We start from the raw sequence: 24,401 nt of genomic DNA, 5'->3' as shown, positions 1-24,401 counted from the left end.
ATCCATAATCCTAACCCTAGTACGTCCATGTAGTTCATTAATATCACACAGTATTTAAATGTATAATTACACTGAAACAATGACACCTTAAAATAAAGTGTAACCTAAGGTTCAATTTGTTAGCATCAGTTAATGCGTTAGGTTTCTTGAACTAACAATAAACAATTTTATTCAACTAGGTTCATCTTTGTTTATAAATATACTACTATTTTTAATTAATGTTTGTTCATTATACTAATTTCAATTTATACAATAATATATAACTGATGTTAACGAATTGAAACCTTATTGTTGGTTTTACCTGACAACCCTAAGGTACATGTGAAATATGTTGTACATGACATGTAAAATAGCTTTGTCTAATAGATGTCTTCATGTGATTAAGTGCCAAAATTATGACCTTTGTATTGTTAAATCTCCTAGAATTATGTTCCAGTCATGTAAGATGTTAGAGAAAAAGTCAAAGCTGGACAATGAGCATCGGCATATAACTTGTCATACATTCATAAAACATTTTTTACATATGAGGGGGAAAAAATAGATGCACTGTAGAGACATCACGGTTGTTTCATTCACTTGTGGGTAAAATAAAGATTTGTTTAAAGTGCCCCTATTATGCTGTTTTAAAGATTTTGTTTTGGAGGTGTCCTACAATAGGTTTTTGAGCATCAAAAACATTTTCTCATACATTGCGCATTACCTTATTTCTCAGAGTCTGAAACTGGTTTGATCGAAGGTCGAGTCTCTCGAAGCCCTCCTTTCCACAAGCCTATTCTGCTCTGATTGGTCAGACGGCCTAGTCTGTTGTGATTGGTCGACCGCTTACAGCACATGTCAGAAATAAAATACCTATTACCATATCTAAATTTCAGTCTGGAGGCTTCTTCAGCACTTGATACACAGTGATATGATTATGAATGATGACGTCTGGTTTTCCGTATCAGCCTTTTGAAGTGCCTGCAAAATTTGATTAAAATAGCGTCTCCTTGACGAGGCCACAGCAACAACTTCACTGTTTGAGGGCAGGTCAAAGTAGACGATGTTCGCAGGCAGCCAATGAAGAGGATGGCATTATGCCAATTTGTTACATAGGTATGTAACAGGAAGTGAGACTGGAATTGCTGCTGACTCATTTCAGAATCGATTCTTTCTTTTAGGAGACAGGAACTTTATTTGCCATGCACTTTGATCTTTAAAACATTGCAGACTTTTACATTTGCAAACAGCTGTATTACACAATGTATGAAAGGTAATATTTAAAAAGGCATAATAGGGGCACTTTAAGATTTACGAGCACATTATCTGATGAAAATGATGCTCGCAACAATGAATTGACCTTCTTCGTTACATAAAGGGAATTGCATATTAACACATTAATGTACTTTAAATGGCAAATGTGGATCATTAAATGTAATATCACACGGGTATCAGTAAATAAGTGCCAATGTTAACTTGGTGTAGTTCAATTCAAGGTTATGTAGCGGATTTACCTATGGACATCATGAAGTGGGCAGGACCCATTAAGTATATATGGATACTGTTTAGGTTTTATAGACATAATGTTGTAAAATAAAGTCCTGTGTTCTGGTCAGAGCAGATGATGGGTTTAATGGTGGATAATGTATTCTTTGAGGAAACCACAATGATGTTTTTAGCGGTTGCTCAGTATTCACATTATCTAACACTTCAGTGTATTATTATTTTTGGCTATTTCTTTATTTTATTTAAATGGAATACATCAAAAGGCTTGTATTAATTGTAAAGTACATTGCAAAGTCTAGTATTTTGCACAGTCACAAATTTTTATAAGGTGCAGGAATAAGAATTATTCCTCTTTAAATGTGATGTTTAGGCACTTCTGAATATGAAGTGTAGAATGTGTTGTATATTGCAAAAGAAGATTATAATTAGTTTGATATTCTGTAAGATCTCTGGAACATGCATGGATGGTTTGGACTAACTCATAGTTCTTTGTGTCACTTCAGTATCAGTAAACATGCCTGAACACATTATTGAGGCATGGCATCTACAAGAACTATAACAGGAAAAAGCGGTAAATCACTTATAGTTTTGTTGTTTTGATTCGACTGTGAAAAAGATGTCAAAACTTGTGATGAAACAATAAATGTTGAAATGCTGCTCTCACATGTTTGTTTGCATCATGTAAGAAACCATTTCAGCTGTGACTGTCTGAAATATGCTAGATAGCGCATCTGCACTTATGTTTTCAACAAGTATTACTAAGTGGTTGCTACCTCCTCTTTGATTTTCTTTTTTTGGATTAATGGTTACCTTACCATCTGAAAGTTCACATATGTTTATGTGTGTTTATGTCCTCTGCTCATGGAGGAGTTTGGATGTTTGACTGTTCTGCTCAGTTCTCACAATGTGATGTCACTGAATCTTTATATGGTCTATAATCTGAACATATAGGCCTTTTACTAACAAGATACTTTTTGTGTTTGGTGTTTTCTCTTTATGGAAATATATGCTTAATGAAAAAAAAAAAAAAAACTGGTATGGTTTGACTTATTTCACACTTGCATGCCATAATCCTGTAATATCTTTATCATCATGATATGGACTACAGAATCCTATCAAGTGGGGGAGCGTTTATTTCAAACAAACAAGTTAAAAACAAACAAGCAAGTCCAGCCCAGGTGAGAAAAAGTAACACAAAAGTAATGTATTACTTTCCATAAAAAAGTAACTTAGTTACTTTTTAGGGAGTAACGGAATATTGTAATGCATTATTTTTAAAAGTAATTTTATTCCACTTGGAATTGGCAGCTTGAAGAAAAATTGTGTTGTTTTAAAGTCACATTACACAGATACTTTTATTTAATTTTTTTCTCATGCTGGTTTCAATCACGAAAAAATTGAACTAGTCAACGTCATATAACATTTTGCCAAGTTTAACAAAACATGTCTTTTTATCTTAATGTATCTGTTTGCAAAGAGTGGCTTTACAGTTATGTGGAAAAAAACTGTCTTCTGTACTGACTTTGATTAAAGCCAGATGGTCTAAACAGCTGGAACCTGCTGTGAAGAAATACAAAGTGGCATACTGGAGCGAAAGAAAAATATGTAACCCTTAAAATAGTGATATAGCTCCAATGTATGGTGTCCCATTAGTGCACAGCACAACATAATGTAAACAGCAAAAATACACCGATCAAGCATAACATTATGACCACTGTCAGGTAAAGTGAATAACACTGATTATCTCTTTAGTGGGTGATATATATTAGGCAGCAAGTGAACATTATGTCCTCAAAGTTGATGTGTTAGAAGCAGGAAAAATGGGCAAGCTTAAGGATTTGAGTGAGTTTGACAAGGGCCAAACTGTGATGACTGGGTCAGAACAAAACTGCAGCTCTTGTGGGGTGTTCCCGGTCTGCAGTGGTCAGTATCTATCAAAAATGATCCAAGGAAGAATGGGCGGCCGAGGCTCATTGATGTACGTGGCGGGAGACGAGACAAGCTACTGTAGCTCAGATTGCTCTATAAGTTAATGCTGGTTCTGATAGAAAGGTGTCAGAATACACAGTGCATCACAGTTTGTTGCGTATGGGGCTGCATAGCCGCAGACCAGTCAGGGTGCCCATGCTGACCCCTGTCCACCGCTGAAAGCGCCAACAGTGGGCATGTGACCATCAGAACTGGACCATGGAGCAATGGAAGAAGGTGACCTGGTCTGATGAATCATGTTTTCTTTTACATCACGTGGATGGCCGGGTGCGTATGTGTCTCTTACCTGGGGAACACATGGCACCAGGATGCACTATGGGAAGAGGACAAGCTGGCAGAGGCAGTGTGATGCTTTGTGCAATGTTCTGCTGGGAAACCTTGGGTCCTGCCATCCATGTGGATGTTACTTTGACACATACCACCTACCTACCACCTCAACAAGTTTGAGGTGTTGACTTGTCCTCCAAATTCCCCAGATCTCAATCCCATCTACCATGTATGGGATGTGCTGAACAAACAAGTCCGATCCATGGAGGCTCCACCTCACAACCTACAGCACTTAAAGGATCTGCTGCTAACATCTTGGTACCAGATACCACAGCACACCTTCAGGGGTCTAGTGGAGTCCATGCCTCGATGGGTCAGGGCTGTTTTGGCAGCAAAAGGGGGACCAATATAATATTAGGTATTCATAATGTTATGCCTGATTGTTGTAAATTAACCACACAGCGGAATCAAGCCACAACACAACTGAATCAGTGCTTTGTCTTCCTTTTTTTTTTTTTTTTTTTTTTTTTTTAAGTGCTGTTACAGTTGAACAGATTTCCAAATTTTAAACAGCTTTTACAGTATCAGTATATTAGCATGAAGCCTTGACGTTCTGGGCCAATACATACAGAGTGGTCTATTGCACAATCAGTCCATTTCGCTGTGCCGGTTCTAAAGACTTGAAGGCTAACTAACATAAAGGATTTATAGTAGGCTACTCAGAGATTGTATATATTGGGGAGATAAGAGGGTCCGTATCTCTTACAATTGGAGAAAGCGTAACGGATAACTTAATCACATGTGGCACCTCGCAGCCTATCATGTAATGGCAGTGATGTCAGTTACAACATTCCATAGTCTGCCTTCTCTTAAAAAATAAATTTTTATCAAGCTAAAATCTACACATAGTTCCCAAAAACAGTATTGTTTAGTGTAAAACATTCTGAAGATTTGTAAACAGGCTGTCCATTAATTAAATGATTAGCTATTTCCCCACAAAAGCTGTTTAATCAGCGTAGTGAAGCCTCTCATCCATTGACATCCATTCAAAAAATAGCATCTGGTCTCATTCCCTGTGTACCGCGGGGGGCGGAGCGTTAGCATTAGCCGTTACGCTTTTTTGGCTAAAGGTTGCAGGCTTGCCTTCCAGTGGCTTTGGGCTACTTGTGGCAATGTGCTAACAAAACCCAAATTTTGAATACTTTTTTACTTTACCAAATACCAATATAATTTTATGAGCGCAATCAGGCCATTCCTCTGTGCCATTTCTCAGCCACCAATAGTGTTGGAAGGTGTTGGCTATAGCCTATGGAAATCCAAATTTTAAATCGTGATTGCCATACACCATATGGTCCCTTGAACTCTGCACATATTATTTGCCTACTGTTGATTTTTTTATTTTTTTATTTTTTGACACATAAACGATGCATAAACCTATTTGAACTTCGTAATGAGTAAATTGAAGTAAATTCATTGTTGTATCTCAGTTATTCATGTTATTTTAGAGCTTTTAATTGGGTTGAGCTGTATACAAATATTTACAATGTAAAAAATAATAATTATATAGCACTCAAAAAAGATCTATCTATCTATCTAAAAGGCTGTATAGTTAGATAAATTATTAGTGCACTGAGGAAGACCACATTTCTTAAAAACCTAATGTAGCTAAATGTGAAAAATGGGAAGGTGGGGAACTGGGAATGTGTTCACTCTGGCATAGCTTCAAGTATGGCCATTGAAGAGCTGGGCTGTCCTCCGTGTAAATGCAAGCTGGGCACATCTCATTCTGCACTGTCAGACTGAACTTCAGCATCATTTACTGGAAGCTACACTTGGACTCCAGCCATATTTATATGGGAATAATGTAACGTGTTAAAAGTGACGCTATTACAGGTAGTGTTTGCAGGTATTAACAATTATAGGTGTGCATGTAGTGTTTCCGACGTATGGCACTGTATTCAGCGAATTTTACCTAAATGCTTTAATTTGCACCGTGGATTACTTTTCATTCAGTATGCTATAAGGAACTGAAGGGCAGCTGCATCAAATGAACGTGTCACAGACTCCTGAGGGCACAACTACTCGTTAGCATGGTTTCAAATGACTAGGCTAAAAGAGTCCAGTTACGTGGATATCGTTAAAACGCAGGAACCTGTTTTGTTTTTCCATCTTCACCGAATTTCCTATACGAAATACTAATCATACATGACAACGTTTCCTATATCGCAAAGGTAGTATTACTATTTAATCTATTTTTCTATTTTTATTTGGGAGCACTGACTTCATTGTTTTGACTTCATTAAAGTTATATTAACATCTAATATTTATACAGCGTAATGAACCATTAATATATAATTAATGACGAATAATTAAGTGTGAGATGATTAACAACTTTAGAAATCGGTAGCACTTTACAATAAGGTCTCATGTGTTAATATTAATGCATACATTAACATGAACTAAAACTATTTCCCAGCATTTATTAACCCTTGTTACTGTTAATCAAATGTTCGTTCATGTTAGTTCACATTGCATTAATGTTAACAAATACAACTGTATTAGTTAATGTTGTAAAGCTAAGATTGATAAATGCTGTAGAAGTATTGTTCATTGTTAGTTCTTGTTAACTAGTGTAATTAACTAATGTTAAAAGATGTTTTAGTTTTTAGTTTTATTTATACAGTTTCCTAAAAATAAATTAATACATTTTAAAATGAATAGAGCTAAAATGTGATGTAACCATCAAGTAAAAAGTACTCCAATACTTAATAATACTTAATTTTGAGATGATTATTAAGATGGGCTATTCTATCTGACCTGAACAAAACTTGCCTGTCATTTAAAAAATAAATAAATAAATAAAAATATGTGTGTCACTCTTGAGAATCTAAAGGTGTTTTCTCTGCTTTATGGTTTTCTTGTCACCACAACAAAATAGCTTCCTGGTTACAGGTATTAAATATAAGCAAATTGCTTTATTGTTTATTCATTTTTTGTAACTAATAATAATAGTTTTTTTTTTTTTTCTTTTGCAATAGTTTACAAACCGACAGTTAAACCACATTAAGAAGTTTTGATCATTTCAAGATGAAAAATGTCTAATAATTAAAAAAAAATAATCATTCTATAAACCCTAAATGTACTCTTGAATAGCCTAACAGATGAACTTACCCTGAAAGTAACAATGACATAAAACACTGTTGAATCCATAATGAGAGAACATAGTGTCTTCAGGAACCTGAAAAGGAATGTATTCTTTGTTGTTTATTATCAGTCTTCATCAGTTGTTTTATGTGATAATTTTGTTGGGTTGTATTGTTTGGTTGTACTGTTTGATTTTGATGGTACAATGCAAGACTAGACTTAATACATATTTTCATCTCATAAGGTTGGTTAGTAATAGTTCAGTTGTGTTTGAACATGAAAATCCAGTTTGATGACCCATGAAAAAAGAATTGAAATCCAAGATCCCAGAATCCCTAACAGTGTTGATGTCACTGAAACTCCATCCACTGCTGACAGCTGCAGCATATTGTGACCCAAATTAGTGGTTTTTAAAAGGGGTTGCTTCAGCAGAGTAGCAGTTTTTGTATGGTGTGAATTGTTATTTATAAGCAATTTATATTGTTTATTTACATTATCTTTGTTTATTCATGTTCTTTATGTATTTAAGTTTAGAAACCAGTCTGATGCCCCTATGGAATGACCAATATGTAGTTGCAGTGGTAAAAATAAAACATCTAGGGTTATGAATATAACCCCAGTTCCCTGAGAGGGAATGAGACGCTCCATCAAGATGGTATGGGAACGCCCCTTTGCGTGACCAGTGTCTGAAGCCTGCATGGAAGCATGCAAATGAATCGGCAGATGGCAGTCCTATGGAGTGCCCATGAGTTTAAAAAGGTGCCTGCATTAGACATCATCAGCTTTTTTGTCTGAAGGAGATGTGCAGGTATGCCTGAAGCATGGCAGTGGGACGCAGAGTCTCGTTCCCTCTCAGGGAGCCTTGGTTATGTTCATAACCCTAGACGTTCCCTTTCAAGGGAACACAACACTGCGTCAAGATGCAATAGGAACGTTAATTCCCACTTTGCCATGCTGTTCAAGTGCCTCCTTCACTAAGATGTGAAGATATGCACAATCAGAGTGAACTAGCACCAATAACTCAAAGGGCTTACACCGGAATCATTAAATGCATCTAAGGCACATTAGGCACATCATTATGACATGAAACAACGCCCTTAATTCCTAGAAGAGCTAGTGGCCCAGCTAGCGAATTCTCAAAGCTCAATGCCCCTGGGGGAGTGGAGCTTACCAGGCAAATCCCGTAAATGGATGATATGGAATTGCTTACCACAACTCTACACATCCTCAATCCTTTACTACCTCTTAGCACTAAGAACGGCATTAACAGCAACTCATTTCCAGGGGAGCATGTAACCCTACTTAAACACCCAATGATGTTTGGGAAGGGCCAAGATCTATACCTTTGTCACATCTATACCTTTGTGCCTATTCCCACAGCTCTAGCAAGGAGGACAAAGAGTGGGCTGCCATAGCACGAATCTCTGTAGGCTAGAAGCCTATAGTTCTAGCAAGGAGCATGTCTACTTCCGGCTAGAGCGCTGAGTGTGAGGGTGGGCGATTATGACCACTTTCTTATATTATATCATCCCGTTATTCCTTGCTACCTGTAGAAACATGTTACATAGTTCCAGAACTATGTCCACGCCATCAACTCCAAGTCCAAACTGGAGGGGCGACAGATGAGGAGTGGGGGTATTTGCGCAGTCTTCCTAATTCATACAAGCCTAAGGTATATAAACCCTTCCCTCAAATATCAAGTGCCCACATTATCACCTCCAGGTCCAAAAGTGAGGGGCGACAGATGAGGACTGGGAGTATTTGCCTAGTTTTCCTAATCTATACAAGCCTAAGGTATTTAAACACTTCCCTCAAACTTCAAGGGCCACATTATAACCTCCAGGTCCAAACTGGAGGGGCAACCGATGAGGCGTGGGGGTATTTGCCCAGTCTTCCTAATTCATATAAACCTAAGGTATATAAACCCTTCCCTCAAATATCAGTTATCAAATATCATTATCACCTCCAGGTCCAAACGTGAGGGGCAACAAATGAGGAGTGGGAGTATTTGCCTAGTCTTCCTAATCGATACAAGCCTAAGGAATATAAACGCTTCCTTTAAACTCCAAGTGCCTGAATGATCACATCCAGGACCAAACTGGAGGGGCGACAGATGAGGATTGGGACACACTTGGTGGTATTGCGAATGACATTCACCTTTGCTGCTCTTAGCTGATCAGAACTGCTGTGCTGCAGACGAGTCAATTCTAATCTCTCAAGAAAAAGAATCAATCAAGAGCGGAGCTTTCTCGTTGCATTTCATCACAGTTCAATGCATTCAGCTCCCTCAAGAGTCAAGCACGCTCAGTACACTTGTATTGGCAAGGCAGGAGCCTTCAAAGAGAATACAGCATGGGGAGAGATAGCTCGCAAGCAACTCTCAACGTGGAGCATTTGCTTATCTCTGCTTGCACAGCTTCTCACCACACAAACCGCTTGACTGTGTGGGAGACGCTATACAAGCCGACATACACCACTCCATGATTTTGACATATCAAAGTGGAAATACAGGAGAAATGAAGGATCACAGAATTGTACAGTATGCAGGGAGGGGAGGAGGCAGTTTAATTATAATGTCCATCTCAACTCTCTCCACATCTAGTTCCTCAGAACTATACGTCCTCTGCTCTCAAGCTCACATTGACAGGTGATATCTTCACACGTACTCACTTAGACAAGCAAATCCTGAAGACAAAAAAGGCTGATGACTTCTAATACAAGCACTCTTTTATACTCATGGGCGCTCCATATGATGTCATAGGACTGCCGTCTGGCAATTAATTGGTGTGTTTCCACACAGGCTTCAGACACCAGTCACACAAGGGGGCATTCCCATTGCGTCTTGACGCAGCATTGAGTTCTCTTCAAAGGGAACTTTAGATGTTGCTTTAAGGTGTTTTAATTGTGATGCTCCTCTTGCAAATCTTGAGTATTTTACATTGTTTTTTTTTATATTTCTTTGCTTTTCCTACAGGAACTAAAGGACAGATGGAAAAAGACAGATTTAAGGCACTTCTTTTACTATCATTTATTGTCACTGTTATTGGCATGCTGGTTTTTGTGAACATGGACAGTCCTTCACATTACATAAACATGCCTCCAACAATAAGAGCTTCTCCAACAAATAATGCATTCAAAATCTCAGAGGCTTCAAATTCGATAACACCCATCATAGGCTCAAAGCATTTCATGGTGTCTGCATTTGTCGACCACAGACTGGACGGGGTCATTCGAGTCATCAGCATAATCAACAGAAATAGTCTTCAGCCACTTTACTGTGTTTACTGCAACACTGAATATGACTGTAGAACTGTTCAGGCAGATGTCCAGATACACAGTGACCACTTTAGCTTCCCGTATGGTGCCTCAGATGTAATTTGTAAAGGTAAGCACATGCAAAATGCAACACATGTCCTCATAACAACTGAAAAGAACAATTCATTCGACCTCAAGATGGAGTATCTGCCAGTACAAAATAAGGTGGTAAGAGAGACTTTCAAGTTTGACATCACTATTTGCATCTCCAACCTTTTTGGCGACTACAACAATGTACTACAGTTTACTCAAACTATGGAGATGTACAAGCTTCTCGGTGTCCAGCACGTGGTTATATATAAAACCAAATGTGGACCAGACCTGGAAAAGCTTTTAAAACTTTATGAAATAGAGGGGATACTGGAGATTGTTTCATGGCCTATCGACAAGTTTCTGAACCCATCCTCAGGTTGGAACATCAAGAAACACAAGGGCGATCTCCATTATTACGGTCAGTTAGTAACACTCAACGAGTGCATTTACAGGCACATGTATCAATCCAGGTACGTTCTCCTGAATGATTTTGACGAGATCATCATGCCATACAAACACAGCAATTTACCATCTCTTATGGAGGATCTCCAGTCTGCTCATCCCAGTGTAGGGGTCTTCCGCATAGAGAACCACATATTCCCTAAAACACAGTTTGAGGACAGTGGGAAGTTCAAACGAGCAGAATGGAGTAATATTCCTGGTGTAAATATCATGGAGCATATTTACAGAGAACCTGATCGAAAGAACATTTACAATCCCACAAAGATGATTATCAACCCAAGAAAGGTGCAGCAAACATCAGTACATTCCACTTTGAAATCCTATGGAGATACTTACCTTGTACCCTTTGATGTATGTAGGATTGTTCATGTGAGAGTCCCACTGCAGGGGCATCTTACCAAAGACCAACTGTTTGTAGACAAAAGAGTCTGGGACTTTGAGCAAAAACTGATACCGAACATTGACCAGACGTTGAAACTTACTGGTTTCCTGAATGTCTCCTTTTGAAATGTTTGTATTAATTTAAATAAAGCCTAAACTCTATTGAAATTTTATATTTTCAAATAGGCCTACACTAAAAAAAGAAAAGAAAAGAACCGTGGGCATGGGGTACTTTTTTTATCCATTTTTATCCAAAAAGCTCTTTTTTTAGTTTCATCTGGCCATAGAAGCTGGTCTCGTTTGAAGTTCCAGTCGTCTGACAACGGAATATGTGGGAGTTTGTTTTTGGATGAGCGAGGAGGATTTTTCTTGAAATTTTAATTCAGGCTTTCTGAGGCTCAAGACTCAACTAATCTCTGCAATTCTCCAGCTGTGATCCTTGGAGAGTCTTTGGCACTCAAACTTTTCTCTTCACTGTGCATTAGGACGATATACACACATCCTCTTCCAGGCAGATTTGTAACATCTTTAGCTGATTGGAACTTCTTAATTATTGCCCTGATAGTGGAAATGGGGATTTTCAATGTGTTATCTTTTTTCTTATAGCCATTTTCTATTTTGTGAAGCTCAACAATCTTTTGCTGCACATCAGAACTATATTCTTTGGTTTTACTCGTCGTGATGAATGATTAAGGGAATTTGGCCTTTGTGTTTCCTCATGTTTATGGTCATGGCTGGACAATTTCATGTTCATGATTACCCTGGAGTGCTAAAAAAAATGTAAATATGAATGGGAATATACTTCAGAGATATTTTACTTTTAAGAATTTCTAGGGGTGCCAATAATTGTGGCCAATGTGAACTAGAGAAAAACATTTATTTCATAATGTGATTTTTCCCCCCTCAATTGTTGTCATTCAATGAAAGGTTAGAATTTTGTGAATATTATGAATGAAAGATCAAAAGGATAAACAATGTAGATTTATTTTCACAGCCACCTTTGCTTATATTTACCAAGGGTGCCAATATTAGTGGAGGGCACGGTAGCATTTGTGTTATGGGACAATGTAAACTGGTAATGTGGAACTTTTCACAGTGCTTTTCACAAACACTGAAACACCGTCAATTATTATTATTTTTTTTTCCTGTTTGGAATGAGGACAACGTATTTGACGCCTGTAAAACAGCATCAAATACGGTGTTTTGGATGTTAACGCGATTCAGCTATAGTGTAATTCTGAACCTTTTGGCTTGCGATAAAGTTTGATACTGCATGCGGGAGTATTTTTAATACAAGTTTGAAATATGTCTTGAATGGCCATCTCTATTCATCATTTCCTTTGTAAAGCAAGTTTCATCTTGGAGATCAGTACAGCTTTAGTAGCCTGCTCTTTAAAAACAGACTAGACATTGCTTGATATAATGAAAAAAGTTTCTATTCGTATCTAGAATTATAGAGTTTGAATGTAAAAATACACCTATATATCTATAATAATCTATAATAAGATTTACTTTAAAATTACAAAGGATACTAATGTTAAATTGTTAGTTTGGACATAAAACTTTATAGAGGCTAATTAACTATATTTAATTGCAGATTATTTTTGTAATTTTACATAGGCCTAAAACTGTATATAAATTAAGAACCATACCACCAATCCAAATGTTAATTGTCAATTATCTTTGACAATAGTGGTCCTGACAGAATTACTGTAATTTGTCTTTAATGACATAATAGGTTACTTAAAATAACAATCAAGTTATTTGTTTGTAATTTTACAGATTTTTGAATATAATTTAAAATAACAGAAAACTACTTAAAAAAGTTTTTTTTTTTTTATAAATCTATAGGCCTATTGAAATTTTCACTTAATATAAAGCCAGTCACATGACAAAGACATGTTTCTCTTTCATGTCAACAGCTACTCTCAACAGAAAGTTAGAAAAATGAATGTTTATAGCAACATACCTAATTAATAACAAATGATTTGTTGCCACCAGCCCAATGCAAGAGCGTGTTCAACAGTGTGTTTGTGACAAATAACTTATTAACTAAATATAAATAAACTGGTGACTGAGAATCTGAGATACAAAATATTATCGCATTTACAATATGGGTATTTGTCAAGCTAATACCTCAAGCATAAATCACTGCATTTGGGGAAAATTAAAATATGACTTGTTCTATGAATTTGTCAAAAGAAAATATTTTGATACTCTCCTTTTCCAATGCAAAAGAATCTAAAGAGAGAATGTTCAGTCTCTCTGTATGATTTAAAACTTATGTTCATAAAACATAATGTTCATAATGCTAAATGACCTTTTCTCTCTTTTTAAAAATGATCTAGGCAATGGTACATAGATACATTAAATAGAAACTGGTGCAACGCTAGAGAATAAACTATTGATATCATATTTGTTTATGCAAAACAACTGTTGATGTGTGGATCTCTATGTTAGCTCATTTAGCTCTTTTTGAATTGAATATTGCATGTGCAAATATCTGTTAAAATATTTTTACAACCAAACATGAAGACTAATTTATTATTTGTGTTTTTTAATCGCTATTCAGTATTCACTCAAAATAGAGGCATTTTTATTGATTACAGTAACATAAGTTGCTTTTTCTTTCAAAATGAATCAAAATATATCTTTTAAGTAGATACACATTATTATTATTATTATTATGCACATTATTAATCAATTTTACTCACCCAGCCACAGTGAAGTTATAAGAAGAAGATAGTTAGTCATTTTATTCCTACATACCTGAAAAGCTTTTTTAGTACTTAACTATTTTTTTTCACCTTGGCCTGGGCTTGTTTGTTTGTTTTAACAAAAAGTTCAAAAGTCCCCTTTACACTAAAATTGAAATTAGCCTCAGGCTGAAGGAAATGCAAATTCACACCTTTGCTTTGCAAATGACCAGGAAAAGACCAGCATCGTTGTGCATACCTGAGCAAGCCTGGGCCTCAACATCAATAGAGAAAAGCGCAAGCCAACACAGCCAGTGCAATGCCTGTAGAAGATGACATCCTCCAAATTTGCTAGAGGTGGATTGGTTTTACCCTCTGCAGGCCTGCAGACAGCATCACAAGGCCCTCACCTGGAACCCCCAAGGGAGGAGGAAGAGGGGCCGACCAAGAAACATCTGCCGCTGTGATCTGGAGTCAGACTTGAGGAGGATGAGCCACACGTGGGGGCAGCTGAAACGACTGGCCCAGGACTGAAATGTCTGGGGAAAGCTTGTTGGTGGCCTATGACCCTGACGGGTCAGGTAGAGAGAAAGAAAGAGAGAGACAGTTGAGGGCACAACTCAAACAAACCTTTCAGCTTTGCTGCCATTCTGGATTGCCGAAAAATAAGATGCAGGAGAAGGAAGTTCAACACTCTTACTTCAGCAACAAAAACAACAACAAAAGAAACACAAATGTGATGTTTACTAAAGTCATTTTCTGCTTATCCCTATGGTTGAATCAGATGTCAACATGTCACTTCACTTCATTTAAATACATAAAGTCTATTTGTGTTAACATATTTAATTATTGCAGTATAAATTTCACAGTTTTTATTCATTATGAGGAAAACTGAATCTGTTTTTGTGATGAGTAAATGCATGCGCACATTATTGTAGTCTAGAACTATCATATTAATCTGCTGAAGATCGAAATGAGCATCAGAATGGGGAAGAAAGGTGATTTAAGTGACTTTGAACATGGTATGTTCAATGGTGCCACACGGGCTGGTCTGAGTATTTTAGAAACTGCTGATCTACTGGGATTTTCACGCACAAGCATCTCTAAGGTTTACAGAGAATGGTCGGAAAAAGAGAAAATATCCAGTGAGTGGTAGTTGGGAAAAATACCTTGTTATAGGGATAGTTCACCCAAAAATGAAAATTATCCTATGATTTACTCACCCTCAAGCCATCTTAGGTGTATACACAATCGGAGATATATTTAAAATATCCTTGCTCCTCCAAGGTTTATAAGGGTTGTGAATGGGCAGCCACATTTTGAAGCAAAAAAAAAAAAAAAAAATTGCATCCATTATAAAAGTAATCCATACTGCTCCAGTGGGTTAATAAAGGCCTTTTGAAGCGAGTTATTTGGATTTATAAAGTTTTAAATATGGATATTTTTCTTACAAAAACCCCTCACTTCATTTCAGAAGGTCTTTATAAACCCACTGGAGCTGTATGGATGGATACTCTTTTTTTTTTTTTTGCTTCAAAATGAGGCTCCCATTTCACAACCATTATAAAGCTTTGAGAAGCAAGAATATTTTAAAATATATCTCAGATTGTGTTCATCTGAAAGAAGATACCCTCAAACCGTCCTAGGTGTATATGGCTGAGTAAATCATGGGATAATTTTAATGTTGGGCTGAACTAACCCTTTACCGTCAGAGGTCAGAGCAGACCGGCCAGACTGGTTTTGTGCTGAAAGGCAACAGTAACTCAAATAACCACTTGTTACAACCAATATCCACTCCTGTCAGCTAAGAACAGGAAACCGAGGATACAATTCACACAGGCTCACCAAAACTGGACTATAGAAGATTGAAATGTCTGGTCTGGTGAGTTTCTGCTGCGACATTCAGATGGTCAGGTCAGAATTTGGTGCAAACAACATGAAAGCATGGAGCCGTCCTGCCTAGTATCAATGGTTCAGGTTGCTGATGGTGAGTATAATTGTGTTAGAGATATTTTCTTGGCACACTTTGGGCCCCTTAGTACTAATTGAGCATTGTTTAAATGCCACAGCCTACCGCAGTGTTGTTGCTGATTATGTCCATCCCTTTATGACTACAGTTTACCCATTTTCTGATGGCTACTTTCAGCAGGATAACGTGCCATAACTCAAATCATCTCAAACTGGTTTCTTGAACATTACAGTGAGTTCATATACTCAAATGGATTCCACAGTTACCAGATCAAAATCACTAAGGAACGTTTCCAGCAGCATGTTGAATCGATGCCTCAAAGAATTAAGGCAATTATGAAGGCAAAAGGGGGTCCAACCCAGTACTAGCAAGGTGTACCTAATAAAGTGGCCGGTGAGTGTGTATATTCAAATATATATATATATTTGAATAGCATGGCATATGGCAATGCATACCACTTTATTTGAATAGTGAATAATTTGGTTTGATCAGTAATGTTTACAAGACTTGATCACATTTCTCTACCATCATGTTCTGAATAACTTCAAACTTACACTGTCATTACCACAGACTTCAATTCAAGCAGTCATGTTCAATGAGGACAATAGTAACTTTAAATGATTAACATTTACTTTGGAGGAAGGAAAAAGAGTAAGAAAGGTTTTCTAAGGTGTTGACACAAAAAGAATAAAGACTGCTGCTGCACGCCAAAGGACATGAAAGAACAGGAAGCTGGGTGTTCACCTCTTCTTATTTTTAATTTCACGTAATTCTAATGACTTCTTTTCCAGCTATTCAAAGGACATTCAGTATTTTATTTGCATTTTATGCTGGCAATCACCCTAACCGGAACAGTTTCTACACAAAGCCTTATGGTTACTAAAAGATTTGCTTCTTTAAAAAGCGACAGCATGTAAAACTGTAATGTTAGATGAGTAGGTCACATACAAGGAAATAATTTGAATCTTTCAACAAAATCTATTTAGATGTCACAGGGAAACCAGAAATTCCACACATTCCATAAGATCACTGTATTAAAGGACACTGTGTACAGTACGTAGCAGATGTATTTATCCATACACAATTTAAAAAATGCTTAATGTAAAATCACAATCTTTCTACACTATTTATAATTACTTGACAGTTTCATACTTGCTTCATTGCAAATGTGATTCAAGTGGATTTTTACTTGAAATATAATGTAACTTAAGCATATTCTTGACTCTTGTGTTCTTAAATCCCCTTACATATGTGCCTGTGTTTATGCTTGTTTGAATTTTTGGTTACATTTTAGTATGGGGAACAATTCTCATGTTTAACTAGTTGCTTATTAGCTTACATATTGACTGCTTATAAGTATTTATGAAGCACAAATGAATGCCTTATTCTGCATGACCATATTCCACATCCCTTAACCGTACCCCATTCCTAAACTTCACCACAACGACTACCTTACTAATTAATAAGCAGTAAATAAGTTTATTGTGGCAAAAGTCGTAGGTTAATAGTGAATATGTGTTCCCCATACTAAAGTGTTACCATTTTTTTTTTTTTTTTGCAACTAGTTTTCCTCTCATGATCAAATAGTTTAGGGAAAATAACCACCAAGCACCCACTGATGGGCACTTTTTCAGTACTGCTGAAAAAAGCACACTTGTTTGATACTTGAAATCTAGAAGAAGGGTCGCTATTAAATTAATTACAAACCCTTTTCTAATGCAGGCATATCCTAGCATACAGTATTTTGTGCAATTATTAAAAAGGATGATGTTTAGTGACAAAAAGATGGGTCTGCTTGACTAAAATATCAGTTTTTAAAGAATTTTATAATCTGCATTTTAATTCCAAGGAATCATGAGCAGAAAGGGCACAACCATATTCATGTTCACATACACATCGCAAACACGCTCGCAGTGACTCAAACGCACACACACTCAATTCACATATAAGAGTACACTCAATGTACAAGAGTATACCAATACAACATATGAAAAATATTATAGGTAAATATATCTCAACATACCGAATGCAAGAAATTAGCTGCTGATCATGTAACACTGAAAGTGAAGTCTTGCCGTATCGTCAGTGGGTTTGTTTCTCTCTTTTTTTCTGCTTATTTTTGCAGCAGATTTAATACTGGATGAATTATTATTATCACAAAAATGGAGAAATAATTGTGAAACAAAAGAGCCCAGGCAAGATTTCAAAGCTACTACAATATTTTCAAATAGCAGTAATATTAAAAGGTGCACTGTATTTATTATCTTAATGATAATTCATGAATCCAACATTCCACTCCACAAGAGGGCACATAAATAGGTGGGAATTAAGTTCATTTACTAATGCTTCTCCTATGTCCCATAAAGCAACAGTACATCAGGGACTGAGTATGCCATCTCACACACTCAGTAGGGGTATTTGGATATGGAGATGTAGATAATAAAGATACTTTGGTAGGTTATGCGCCCCTGGTCTGACAGCGTAGTGGCTTGTACTCGAAGTCGCACCAGGCCGGGCCAGTCTAAAGGCACTACTGTGAAAATGATGCCTCTTCCTGCTTCGTCCTTGATGCCAAATGGCCTCTCTCCGTTTTCTCCTCCTTGCTCCAGGATGGTGAAGGATGTGTGGTCTTGAAGAACGCCTGATTCGGAGAAAGCTGAGAGACGGGCCACGTTGTGGTGAGCTGGTATTCCCAGAGGAAGAGTGAGGAGCTTGTACTGGAGCAGAGGAAAAGAGGCTGCGGAGCCACAGTCCAGTCTGGAAGTGCAAGGTCTGTAGCAGGTGCTGGGGTCAAAGCAAGAGAACAAATGTATATGGGTCAATAAAAGTGTCCATGATAAAGAAAAGGAAAAATCTTGTGAAAAAGCATATGGTAAGCTGTTCTCTTTGTATTCATGGTTGGTTTTAATATGGGTTTTAAAAACCTTTTAGTGTTAAAAACCTTTACCATTTTCAAGAAAAAACTTAATGAGTAACACAACCGTTACTTAAACAATAATGCTATATTACTTAATATAAAAGTTCATACTTACATATCATTAGCTTCATAGCATAATTGCCTAAGTCATTTTTTGGCCAAATTGTGATATCTGCCTTTGAAATATGATCTGGGCAATTATGCTATGAGGCTAACGATATAATAAGATAGAGTAAAGGTTATGCGTATTTGGCGTGCTGTCCGGGGGGAGGGCTGCGAGCTCGGAAATTTGGCCTGAACCCAGAGTACTCGTGATACGAAAAGGTTGTGATAAGAATAGTTAGGACTAGAAGTGAGGAGATGGGGTGGAGGAGGGATGCTAATTATCTGTCAACGAACAGAGGTAAGACTGCTGCAAATTTTAATTTAGTTTTTTTTCATAGTCTTTTGACTAAAATGCCATTTAATTTTAGTCATCAGAATTTGTTTTAGTTTTAGTCTAGTTTTAGTCGACTAAAATTTAATTTAGTTAAATTATAATGCATTAAGCATTACTCTAGCAATACATAGATCCTAGGCACTGATATAGGTAGGCCTACATATTCCCCAAACTGTTTATGTTCACCCATCTGTACTTTGCTCGCCAAAGCGGACATTTTTTGACCGTTCAAGTCCAAAAAGACACGAAAGAGCAAAATTCTGTACTTTTCAGGGATTGACACACTTATCATTGAGGTACTATTATAGTTTTCGTTTAAATTTTTTATTAGATTTGATTTTTAGTTTTTCTGTTTTCATTTTAATTTTAGTTAAAGTTTTAATAATTTTTTTGTGTTTGTCTTTTAGTATTTGCTTTTAAATGTCTATAAGTTTTTAATTCTGTTTGTTATTTTAATACCTCAGGTTAAGCTAAAGCTTAGACTTTACATTTTTATATATATATATATATATATATATATTTTTTTTTTTTTTTTTTTTTATTTCAGTTAACGTTTACTTCAAGTAATAAAGATTTTTTTGGTTTTAGGTTTAGGTAACCATTATATTTGTAAAATATATTGATTAATGTGTCAAATAATGTTCTTCTTTCCTTCCTGTGACAGAAGATACGGTAGTTTACTATGAATTGAATAGAAATTAAACTAAATACAGTTTATTGTGTAAACAAAATAACAATGACCAGGAGAAAATCATTATAAACCATCCCGAAATACACCGTGACTCTTATTCTGAAATGTCTGCAGTCTGAACTGTAGCAGGCTACTCATGAGGGTGATAGAATATGCATTCTTACATCCGTCTAAAACCATATAAATCTAATCTAATCTACCATATAAACATCTTGTAGTAAACGATACTATTGGGCTGCTGCACGAACCTGTAAAGCACGCAACAGCGCCACCTTTCCCGCGGTTAGATCAGCATGTTACACTTCAAATGTGCGCATCATCCACACAGCAGTCCTGACTGGATATCTTCCCAAATCGTCCATATCTTTCATTTTTGTCTCGTTTTTATTTGTTGACGAAAATTAGAATAGATTTTAGTCATAGCGTTATGTTAGTCATTCAAAATGCATTTTTATTTAGTCATCGTCTCGTTTTCGTCCGTGAAAAAATGTCGTTGACGAAAATTATTCGTCAAGGACATTAACACTGCTCCTTACCTTAGCCCGATTCACAACGGTAAGCTTGTAATAATGTTTTATAATTTCAGTGGTACTGGAATTTTGCGGGAAATATGAGCTTTCGCCGTTCGTCTTTGCATCATTACGTCACATCAGTATACATACAAGCTATATCGTGTGTGTGTGTGTGTGTGTGTGGATGCAGGTGGTGAATCGTTTGTAGCCTCTTCTTACAGCAGCTGGAATAATTAAATTTATCATTTTGATGGTGGTTTATAATCCAGCAAGTTTAAAACAACAATCATCGTTGACAACTGGTGTGTTGATAGACAAACCACACATACATTAGATTCATCCACGCTGAGGAGCCGTGATGATGCACAACCCACGTAAAGATGATAATTCCGCAAATAACTGCAATTTCAGGGTTTAAACAGAGATGGCGACAAACAGGTAGAACTTACGGACTGCAGCTTTAACTGAATGCGTTAATTAGGTAAATAATATAAAAGTGCTCTTCCTGAACTTTCTTAATAAAACATCATGTATTTTTCAAGGTAAAAAGTTTTATGAATTATTGGATCATAAATATCAGTTTTTGGGGAATCACAATTACTACTACTACTAATTACTACTACAGTGACAAATGAAAATGGTATCTCCTTAGTTTTTTTACACGCTTTGACAAGCCTGTTTTAAGCACTGTTCTTGAGGGTTTTAAAGAAACACTGAGTCTCCTGCCTCTCTGAAATTGTATCTTCTTAATATGACTAAACAGCTGAAAGCTACACTTTTTAACAAAGCTCTTGGACCAGATGGCATCTGTAGTAGAAACATCAATCTCTGTGCGGAACAACTCAGTGGGGTTTTTCACTCATTGTTTCAAGCTTCATTGGATCATGGTCTAAAGAAAACCTCTGTTACAGTCCCCCATCCATAAGTGTGAAAAGTCTCAGTCTTTTAATGATTACCGGCCAATTGCATTAACCTCATTAATTATGAAAGCCTTAGTTAAGTTACAGCTCATGACAGTCAAGGTTGAGAATTTAGATCCCTTACAATTTGCATATTGTGCTAACAGAGGCATGGTTGATGCAAAATTGTTCCTGTTGAACACTCTACATCAACATTTGGAGAGTGGAGGGCAACTTTGCAAGGCTGCTCTTAGCTGATTTCTCCTCAGCATTTAAAACATTGCATCTGATTATTTTAGAAAAAACTTGTTAATGATCATGGATGAATGATTATGGATTTTTGGACTTTTTTTTTTTTTTTACAGGTAGGCAGCAAAGGGTCAGAATAAATTGAAACTTATCGAACACTTTATACATTTATTGGATTTTCAACTTTTCAATAATTTCATTCTCATACTGAAGCTTTGATTAATTACATTACAAACAGTTCTCACCCTGGATTGCGTCCTCTTTGGTAGCTGGCGGGGCAGGGCGTGTCAAGACATTGGTAACCCCCCCGTGTGTTAAAACACATTTGGTTTGGTCCACACTGGACACCTTGTACAGTGCACTCATCAATATCTGCAAGAAAATTTGATTTTCAGACTATTTATTGCAAGCGTTATAAATAGGAATATGTCTAAGTTTATGAAAGCCATAATTTATCATCAAGCATAAAAAGTATTAAAGACTCACCTTTGCATGTTCGACCATTGGATAATAGTTGGTATCCTGGCGGGCAGGTGCACTGGTAGCTTCCTATTGTGTTTCTGCACTCATGCTGGCAAGGCTTTCTAAATGCACATTCATCGATATCTTTGTAAAAGAACCAAAAAAAATCAGTTAAATTACAGTCTTAAAGGGTTAGTTCACCCAAAATTGAAATTTCTGTCATTAATTACTCAACCTCATGTCGTTCCAAAACTGTAAGACCTGCGTTCATCTTCGGAACACAAATTTTAAGATATGTTTGATGAAATCTAAGAGCTTTCTAACCCCCTCCATAGACAGCAACATCATAACCACTTTCAAGGCCCAGAAAGGTAGTAAAGACATCGTAGAAATATTCCATGTAACTACAGTGGTTCAATCTTAATATTATGAAGTGTTGAGAATAATTTTAGCGTGCAAAAAACAAAACAAAAAACAAAACAACTTCATTCAACAATTTCTTCTCTTCTCTGTCAGTTTCTTACGCTGTTCATGTAGTAAACACAGTGTAGCGCTCCTGCGTCAGAATCACATGCATGTGTCGTGGTGCTTACGTGAAGAGCGTCGGCCTTGAAAGTGGTTATGCGCTTTCTGTCAATAGGGGGGTCAGAAAGCTCTCGAATTTTATCAAACATATCTTAATTTTAAGGTTTTACGGGTTTGGAACGACATGAGGGTGAGTAATTAATGACAGAAATTAATTATTAATTAAAAATGAATAATAAAATAAAATGAAATAATGTTATGTTATGTTACACACCTATGCAAGTACCATCCTTGCTGGTATATCCAACTGGGCATTCATGCCTGGGACGGCGAGAAGATCCGTGGTGCTCCGGTAGAACTGAGAGGCGAGTGAGGTAAGGTCTCTCTAAAGTGGATACCAGCTGAGGCCGCAGCCTGGCTTGTACCCGAGTACTGTTGGTAAAGATGTGCCCTCTCTCAAGCCCAGCACAAGAGCGACCATCACCCAAAAGAACTGTCCCTGGTGGGCACAGACAGCGGAAGCTGCCTGGAACATTACGGCACTGAAAAGCACAAGGGCTGGGCACCTGCGCACATTCGTCAATATCTGCAATGTCAAAAATAACTTGAATTAGTCTTACTTCAACAAAGCTAGACATATTTTACATAGTTTAATTTTTTACTGCACTGTTAATGTATATGTGTGGCATTCCTTGATTATGTTTCTGAACCTCACCTAAGCAAGGTCGACCCACGCCTTGAGAGCGGTAGCCTCGAGGACAAACACACCCATACCCACCAACAGTGTTCTGGCAGATTTGACTGTAGCGGCACATGTGACTGCCGTCCTGGCATTCGTCTATGTCTGCGAGCGACAGAAAGGCATGTCTCATTTCAAATAAACTGATCGGTTAAAGTAAAAGGGTTTTAATTGAGGGACTCCTTACCCACACACACTCCATTTTCTGCTGTGGTCATGCCTGCTGGGCAGCTGTCAAAACACTGATATCCTCCATCTGTGTTTCGGCACTGCTGGTGTGCTGGACACACATTCCTCAAACACTCGTTTATATCTGATTATAAACAAGCATGTAAAAATGTAAGGTCCCACTTTATATTAGGCATCTTTACGTCAAAAATAAATAACTGTCTGCTACAATGTTCGTATTGTGTTCATGTATTGCAAAACCATTTTACCACTATTGAGGTGGAATACGAGTAAAGGTTAGAGACAGATTTCATGGAACTTGAAGACTCAGTTCATGGAATTTACATTTTTTAGAAACCGTTTTTCAAAAACTAAACTGTGAAATTCAATAGTTTTACAAAGTGACACTGACCCAGGCAGCGATGTCCCGCCAGCTGGTATCCTGGGTGGCAAGTGCAGCGGAAGGAGCCTAGAGTATTGAAACACTGCTGCTGGCATGGAGACACTGCTGATTCTTGACACTCATCCACATCTAAAGTAAAAGATCTGTCAGTATAGTTCCTATATCTAGAACAATTTCACATTTCAGTCTAAATGTTACAAATGTGATAATACTGAGTTTCATAGTCATTCCAAATGTTGATACATATAAAACACAGTTATTATTATTATTATTTTTTTTAAAGTAGTCAAGCTTACCTTCACAGCTGGTGCCAACTAAACTGGGTTTGAATCCCAGGCCACATTTGGCTTGACAGCGATACGTCCCAACGGTGTTCACACACTGCTGGTTGGGGTGACACAAGTGGGAACCTTGGCTGCATTCGTCAATATCTGAATCACAACAAAATCACTCAGTACATTGTTGCTCAGTGCATAACTGTTCTATTTTAAAGAAAAGTCTTTCATTAGATTCCAATTCTGCTGAAATCATCTAGGAAACTTTTAACTTTATTATGGATAGTGCCATCAAATACCATACCTTGAATATTATGAGTTTAAAGGTGCCCTAGAATTAAAAATTGAATTTATCTTTGCATAGTTAAATAACAAGAGTTCAGT

At 37.0% G+C, this 24,401-nt stretch overlaps 2 protein-coding genes across 4 annotated transcripts in view; one reads left to right on the top strand and one right to left on the bottom strand.

Annotated features, from left to right (window-relative positions):
* The first annotated feature begins 5,773 nt into the window (after nt 1–5,773).
* On the top strand, nt 5,774–12,725 carry LOC137026527 (beta-1,4-galactosyltransferase galt-1-like). Its single transcript, XM_067393905.1, has 2 exons — nt 5,774–5,969; nt 9,857–12,725. Exon 2 carries the CDS (start codon nt 9,871–9,873, stop codon nt 11,197–11,199), a length of 1,329 nt encoding a protein of 442 aa, XP_067250006.1. The 5' UTR covers nt 5,774–5,969; nt 9,857–9,870; the 3' UTR covers nt 11,200–12,725.
* A 3,763-nt stretch (nt 12,726–16,488) lies between these two features.
* hmcn2 (hemicentin 2) overlaps nt 16,489–24,401 on the bottom strand; it is a 92,589-nt gene continuing 84,676 nt past the window's right edge. For all 3 annotated transcript variants that reach the window (XM_067395071.1, XM_067395072.1, XM_067395073.1), the window contains 8 exons: nt 24,039–24,173; nt 23,752–23,871; nt 23,359–23,484; nt 23,148–23,276; nt 22,707–23,018; nt 21,932–22,051; nt 21,691–21,817; nt 16,489–18,522 (listed from right to left, as the gene is read on the bottom strand). In XM_067395071.1, coding sequence (XP_067251172.1) covers nt 18,144–18,522; nt 21,691–21,817; nt 21,932–22,051; nt 22,707–23,018; nt 23,148–23,276; nt 23,359–23,484; nt 23,752–23,871; nt 24,039–24,173 — 1,448 coding nt within the window. In that variant the 3' untranslated portion in view covers nt 16,489–18,143. The remainder of the gene's footprint in view (nt 18,523–21,690; nt 21,818–21,931; nt 22,052–22,706; nt 23,019–23,147; nt 23,277–23,358; nt 23,485–23,751; nt 23,872–24,038; nt 24,174–24,401) is intronic.

The sequence above is a fragment of the Chanodichthys erythropterus genome, chromosome 9 (genome assembly GCF_024489055.1).
Source record: "Chanodichthys erythropterus isolate Z2021 chromosome 9, ASM2448905v1, whole genome shotgun sequence".
Taxonomy (NCBI): domain Eukaryota; kingdom Metazoa; phylum Chordata; class Actinopteri; order Cypriniformes; family Xenocyprididae; genus Chanodichthys; species Chanodichthys erythropterus.
The sequence above is the reverse complement of the archived record's forward strand: the minus strand, read 5'-3'. Positions and strand labels throughout refer to the sequence as shown.

Excerpts from the sequence above, each read along its gene's own strand:
- LOC137026527 (XM_067393905.1), top strand. The coding sequence starts at position 9,871 with ATGGAAAAAGACAGATTTAAGGCACTTCTTTTACTATCATTTATTGTC.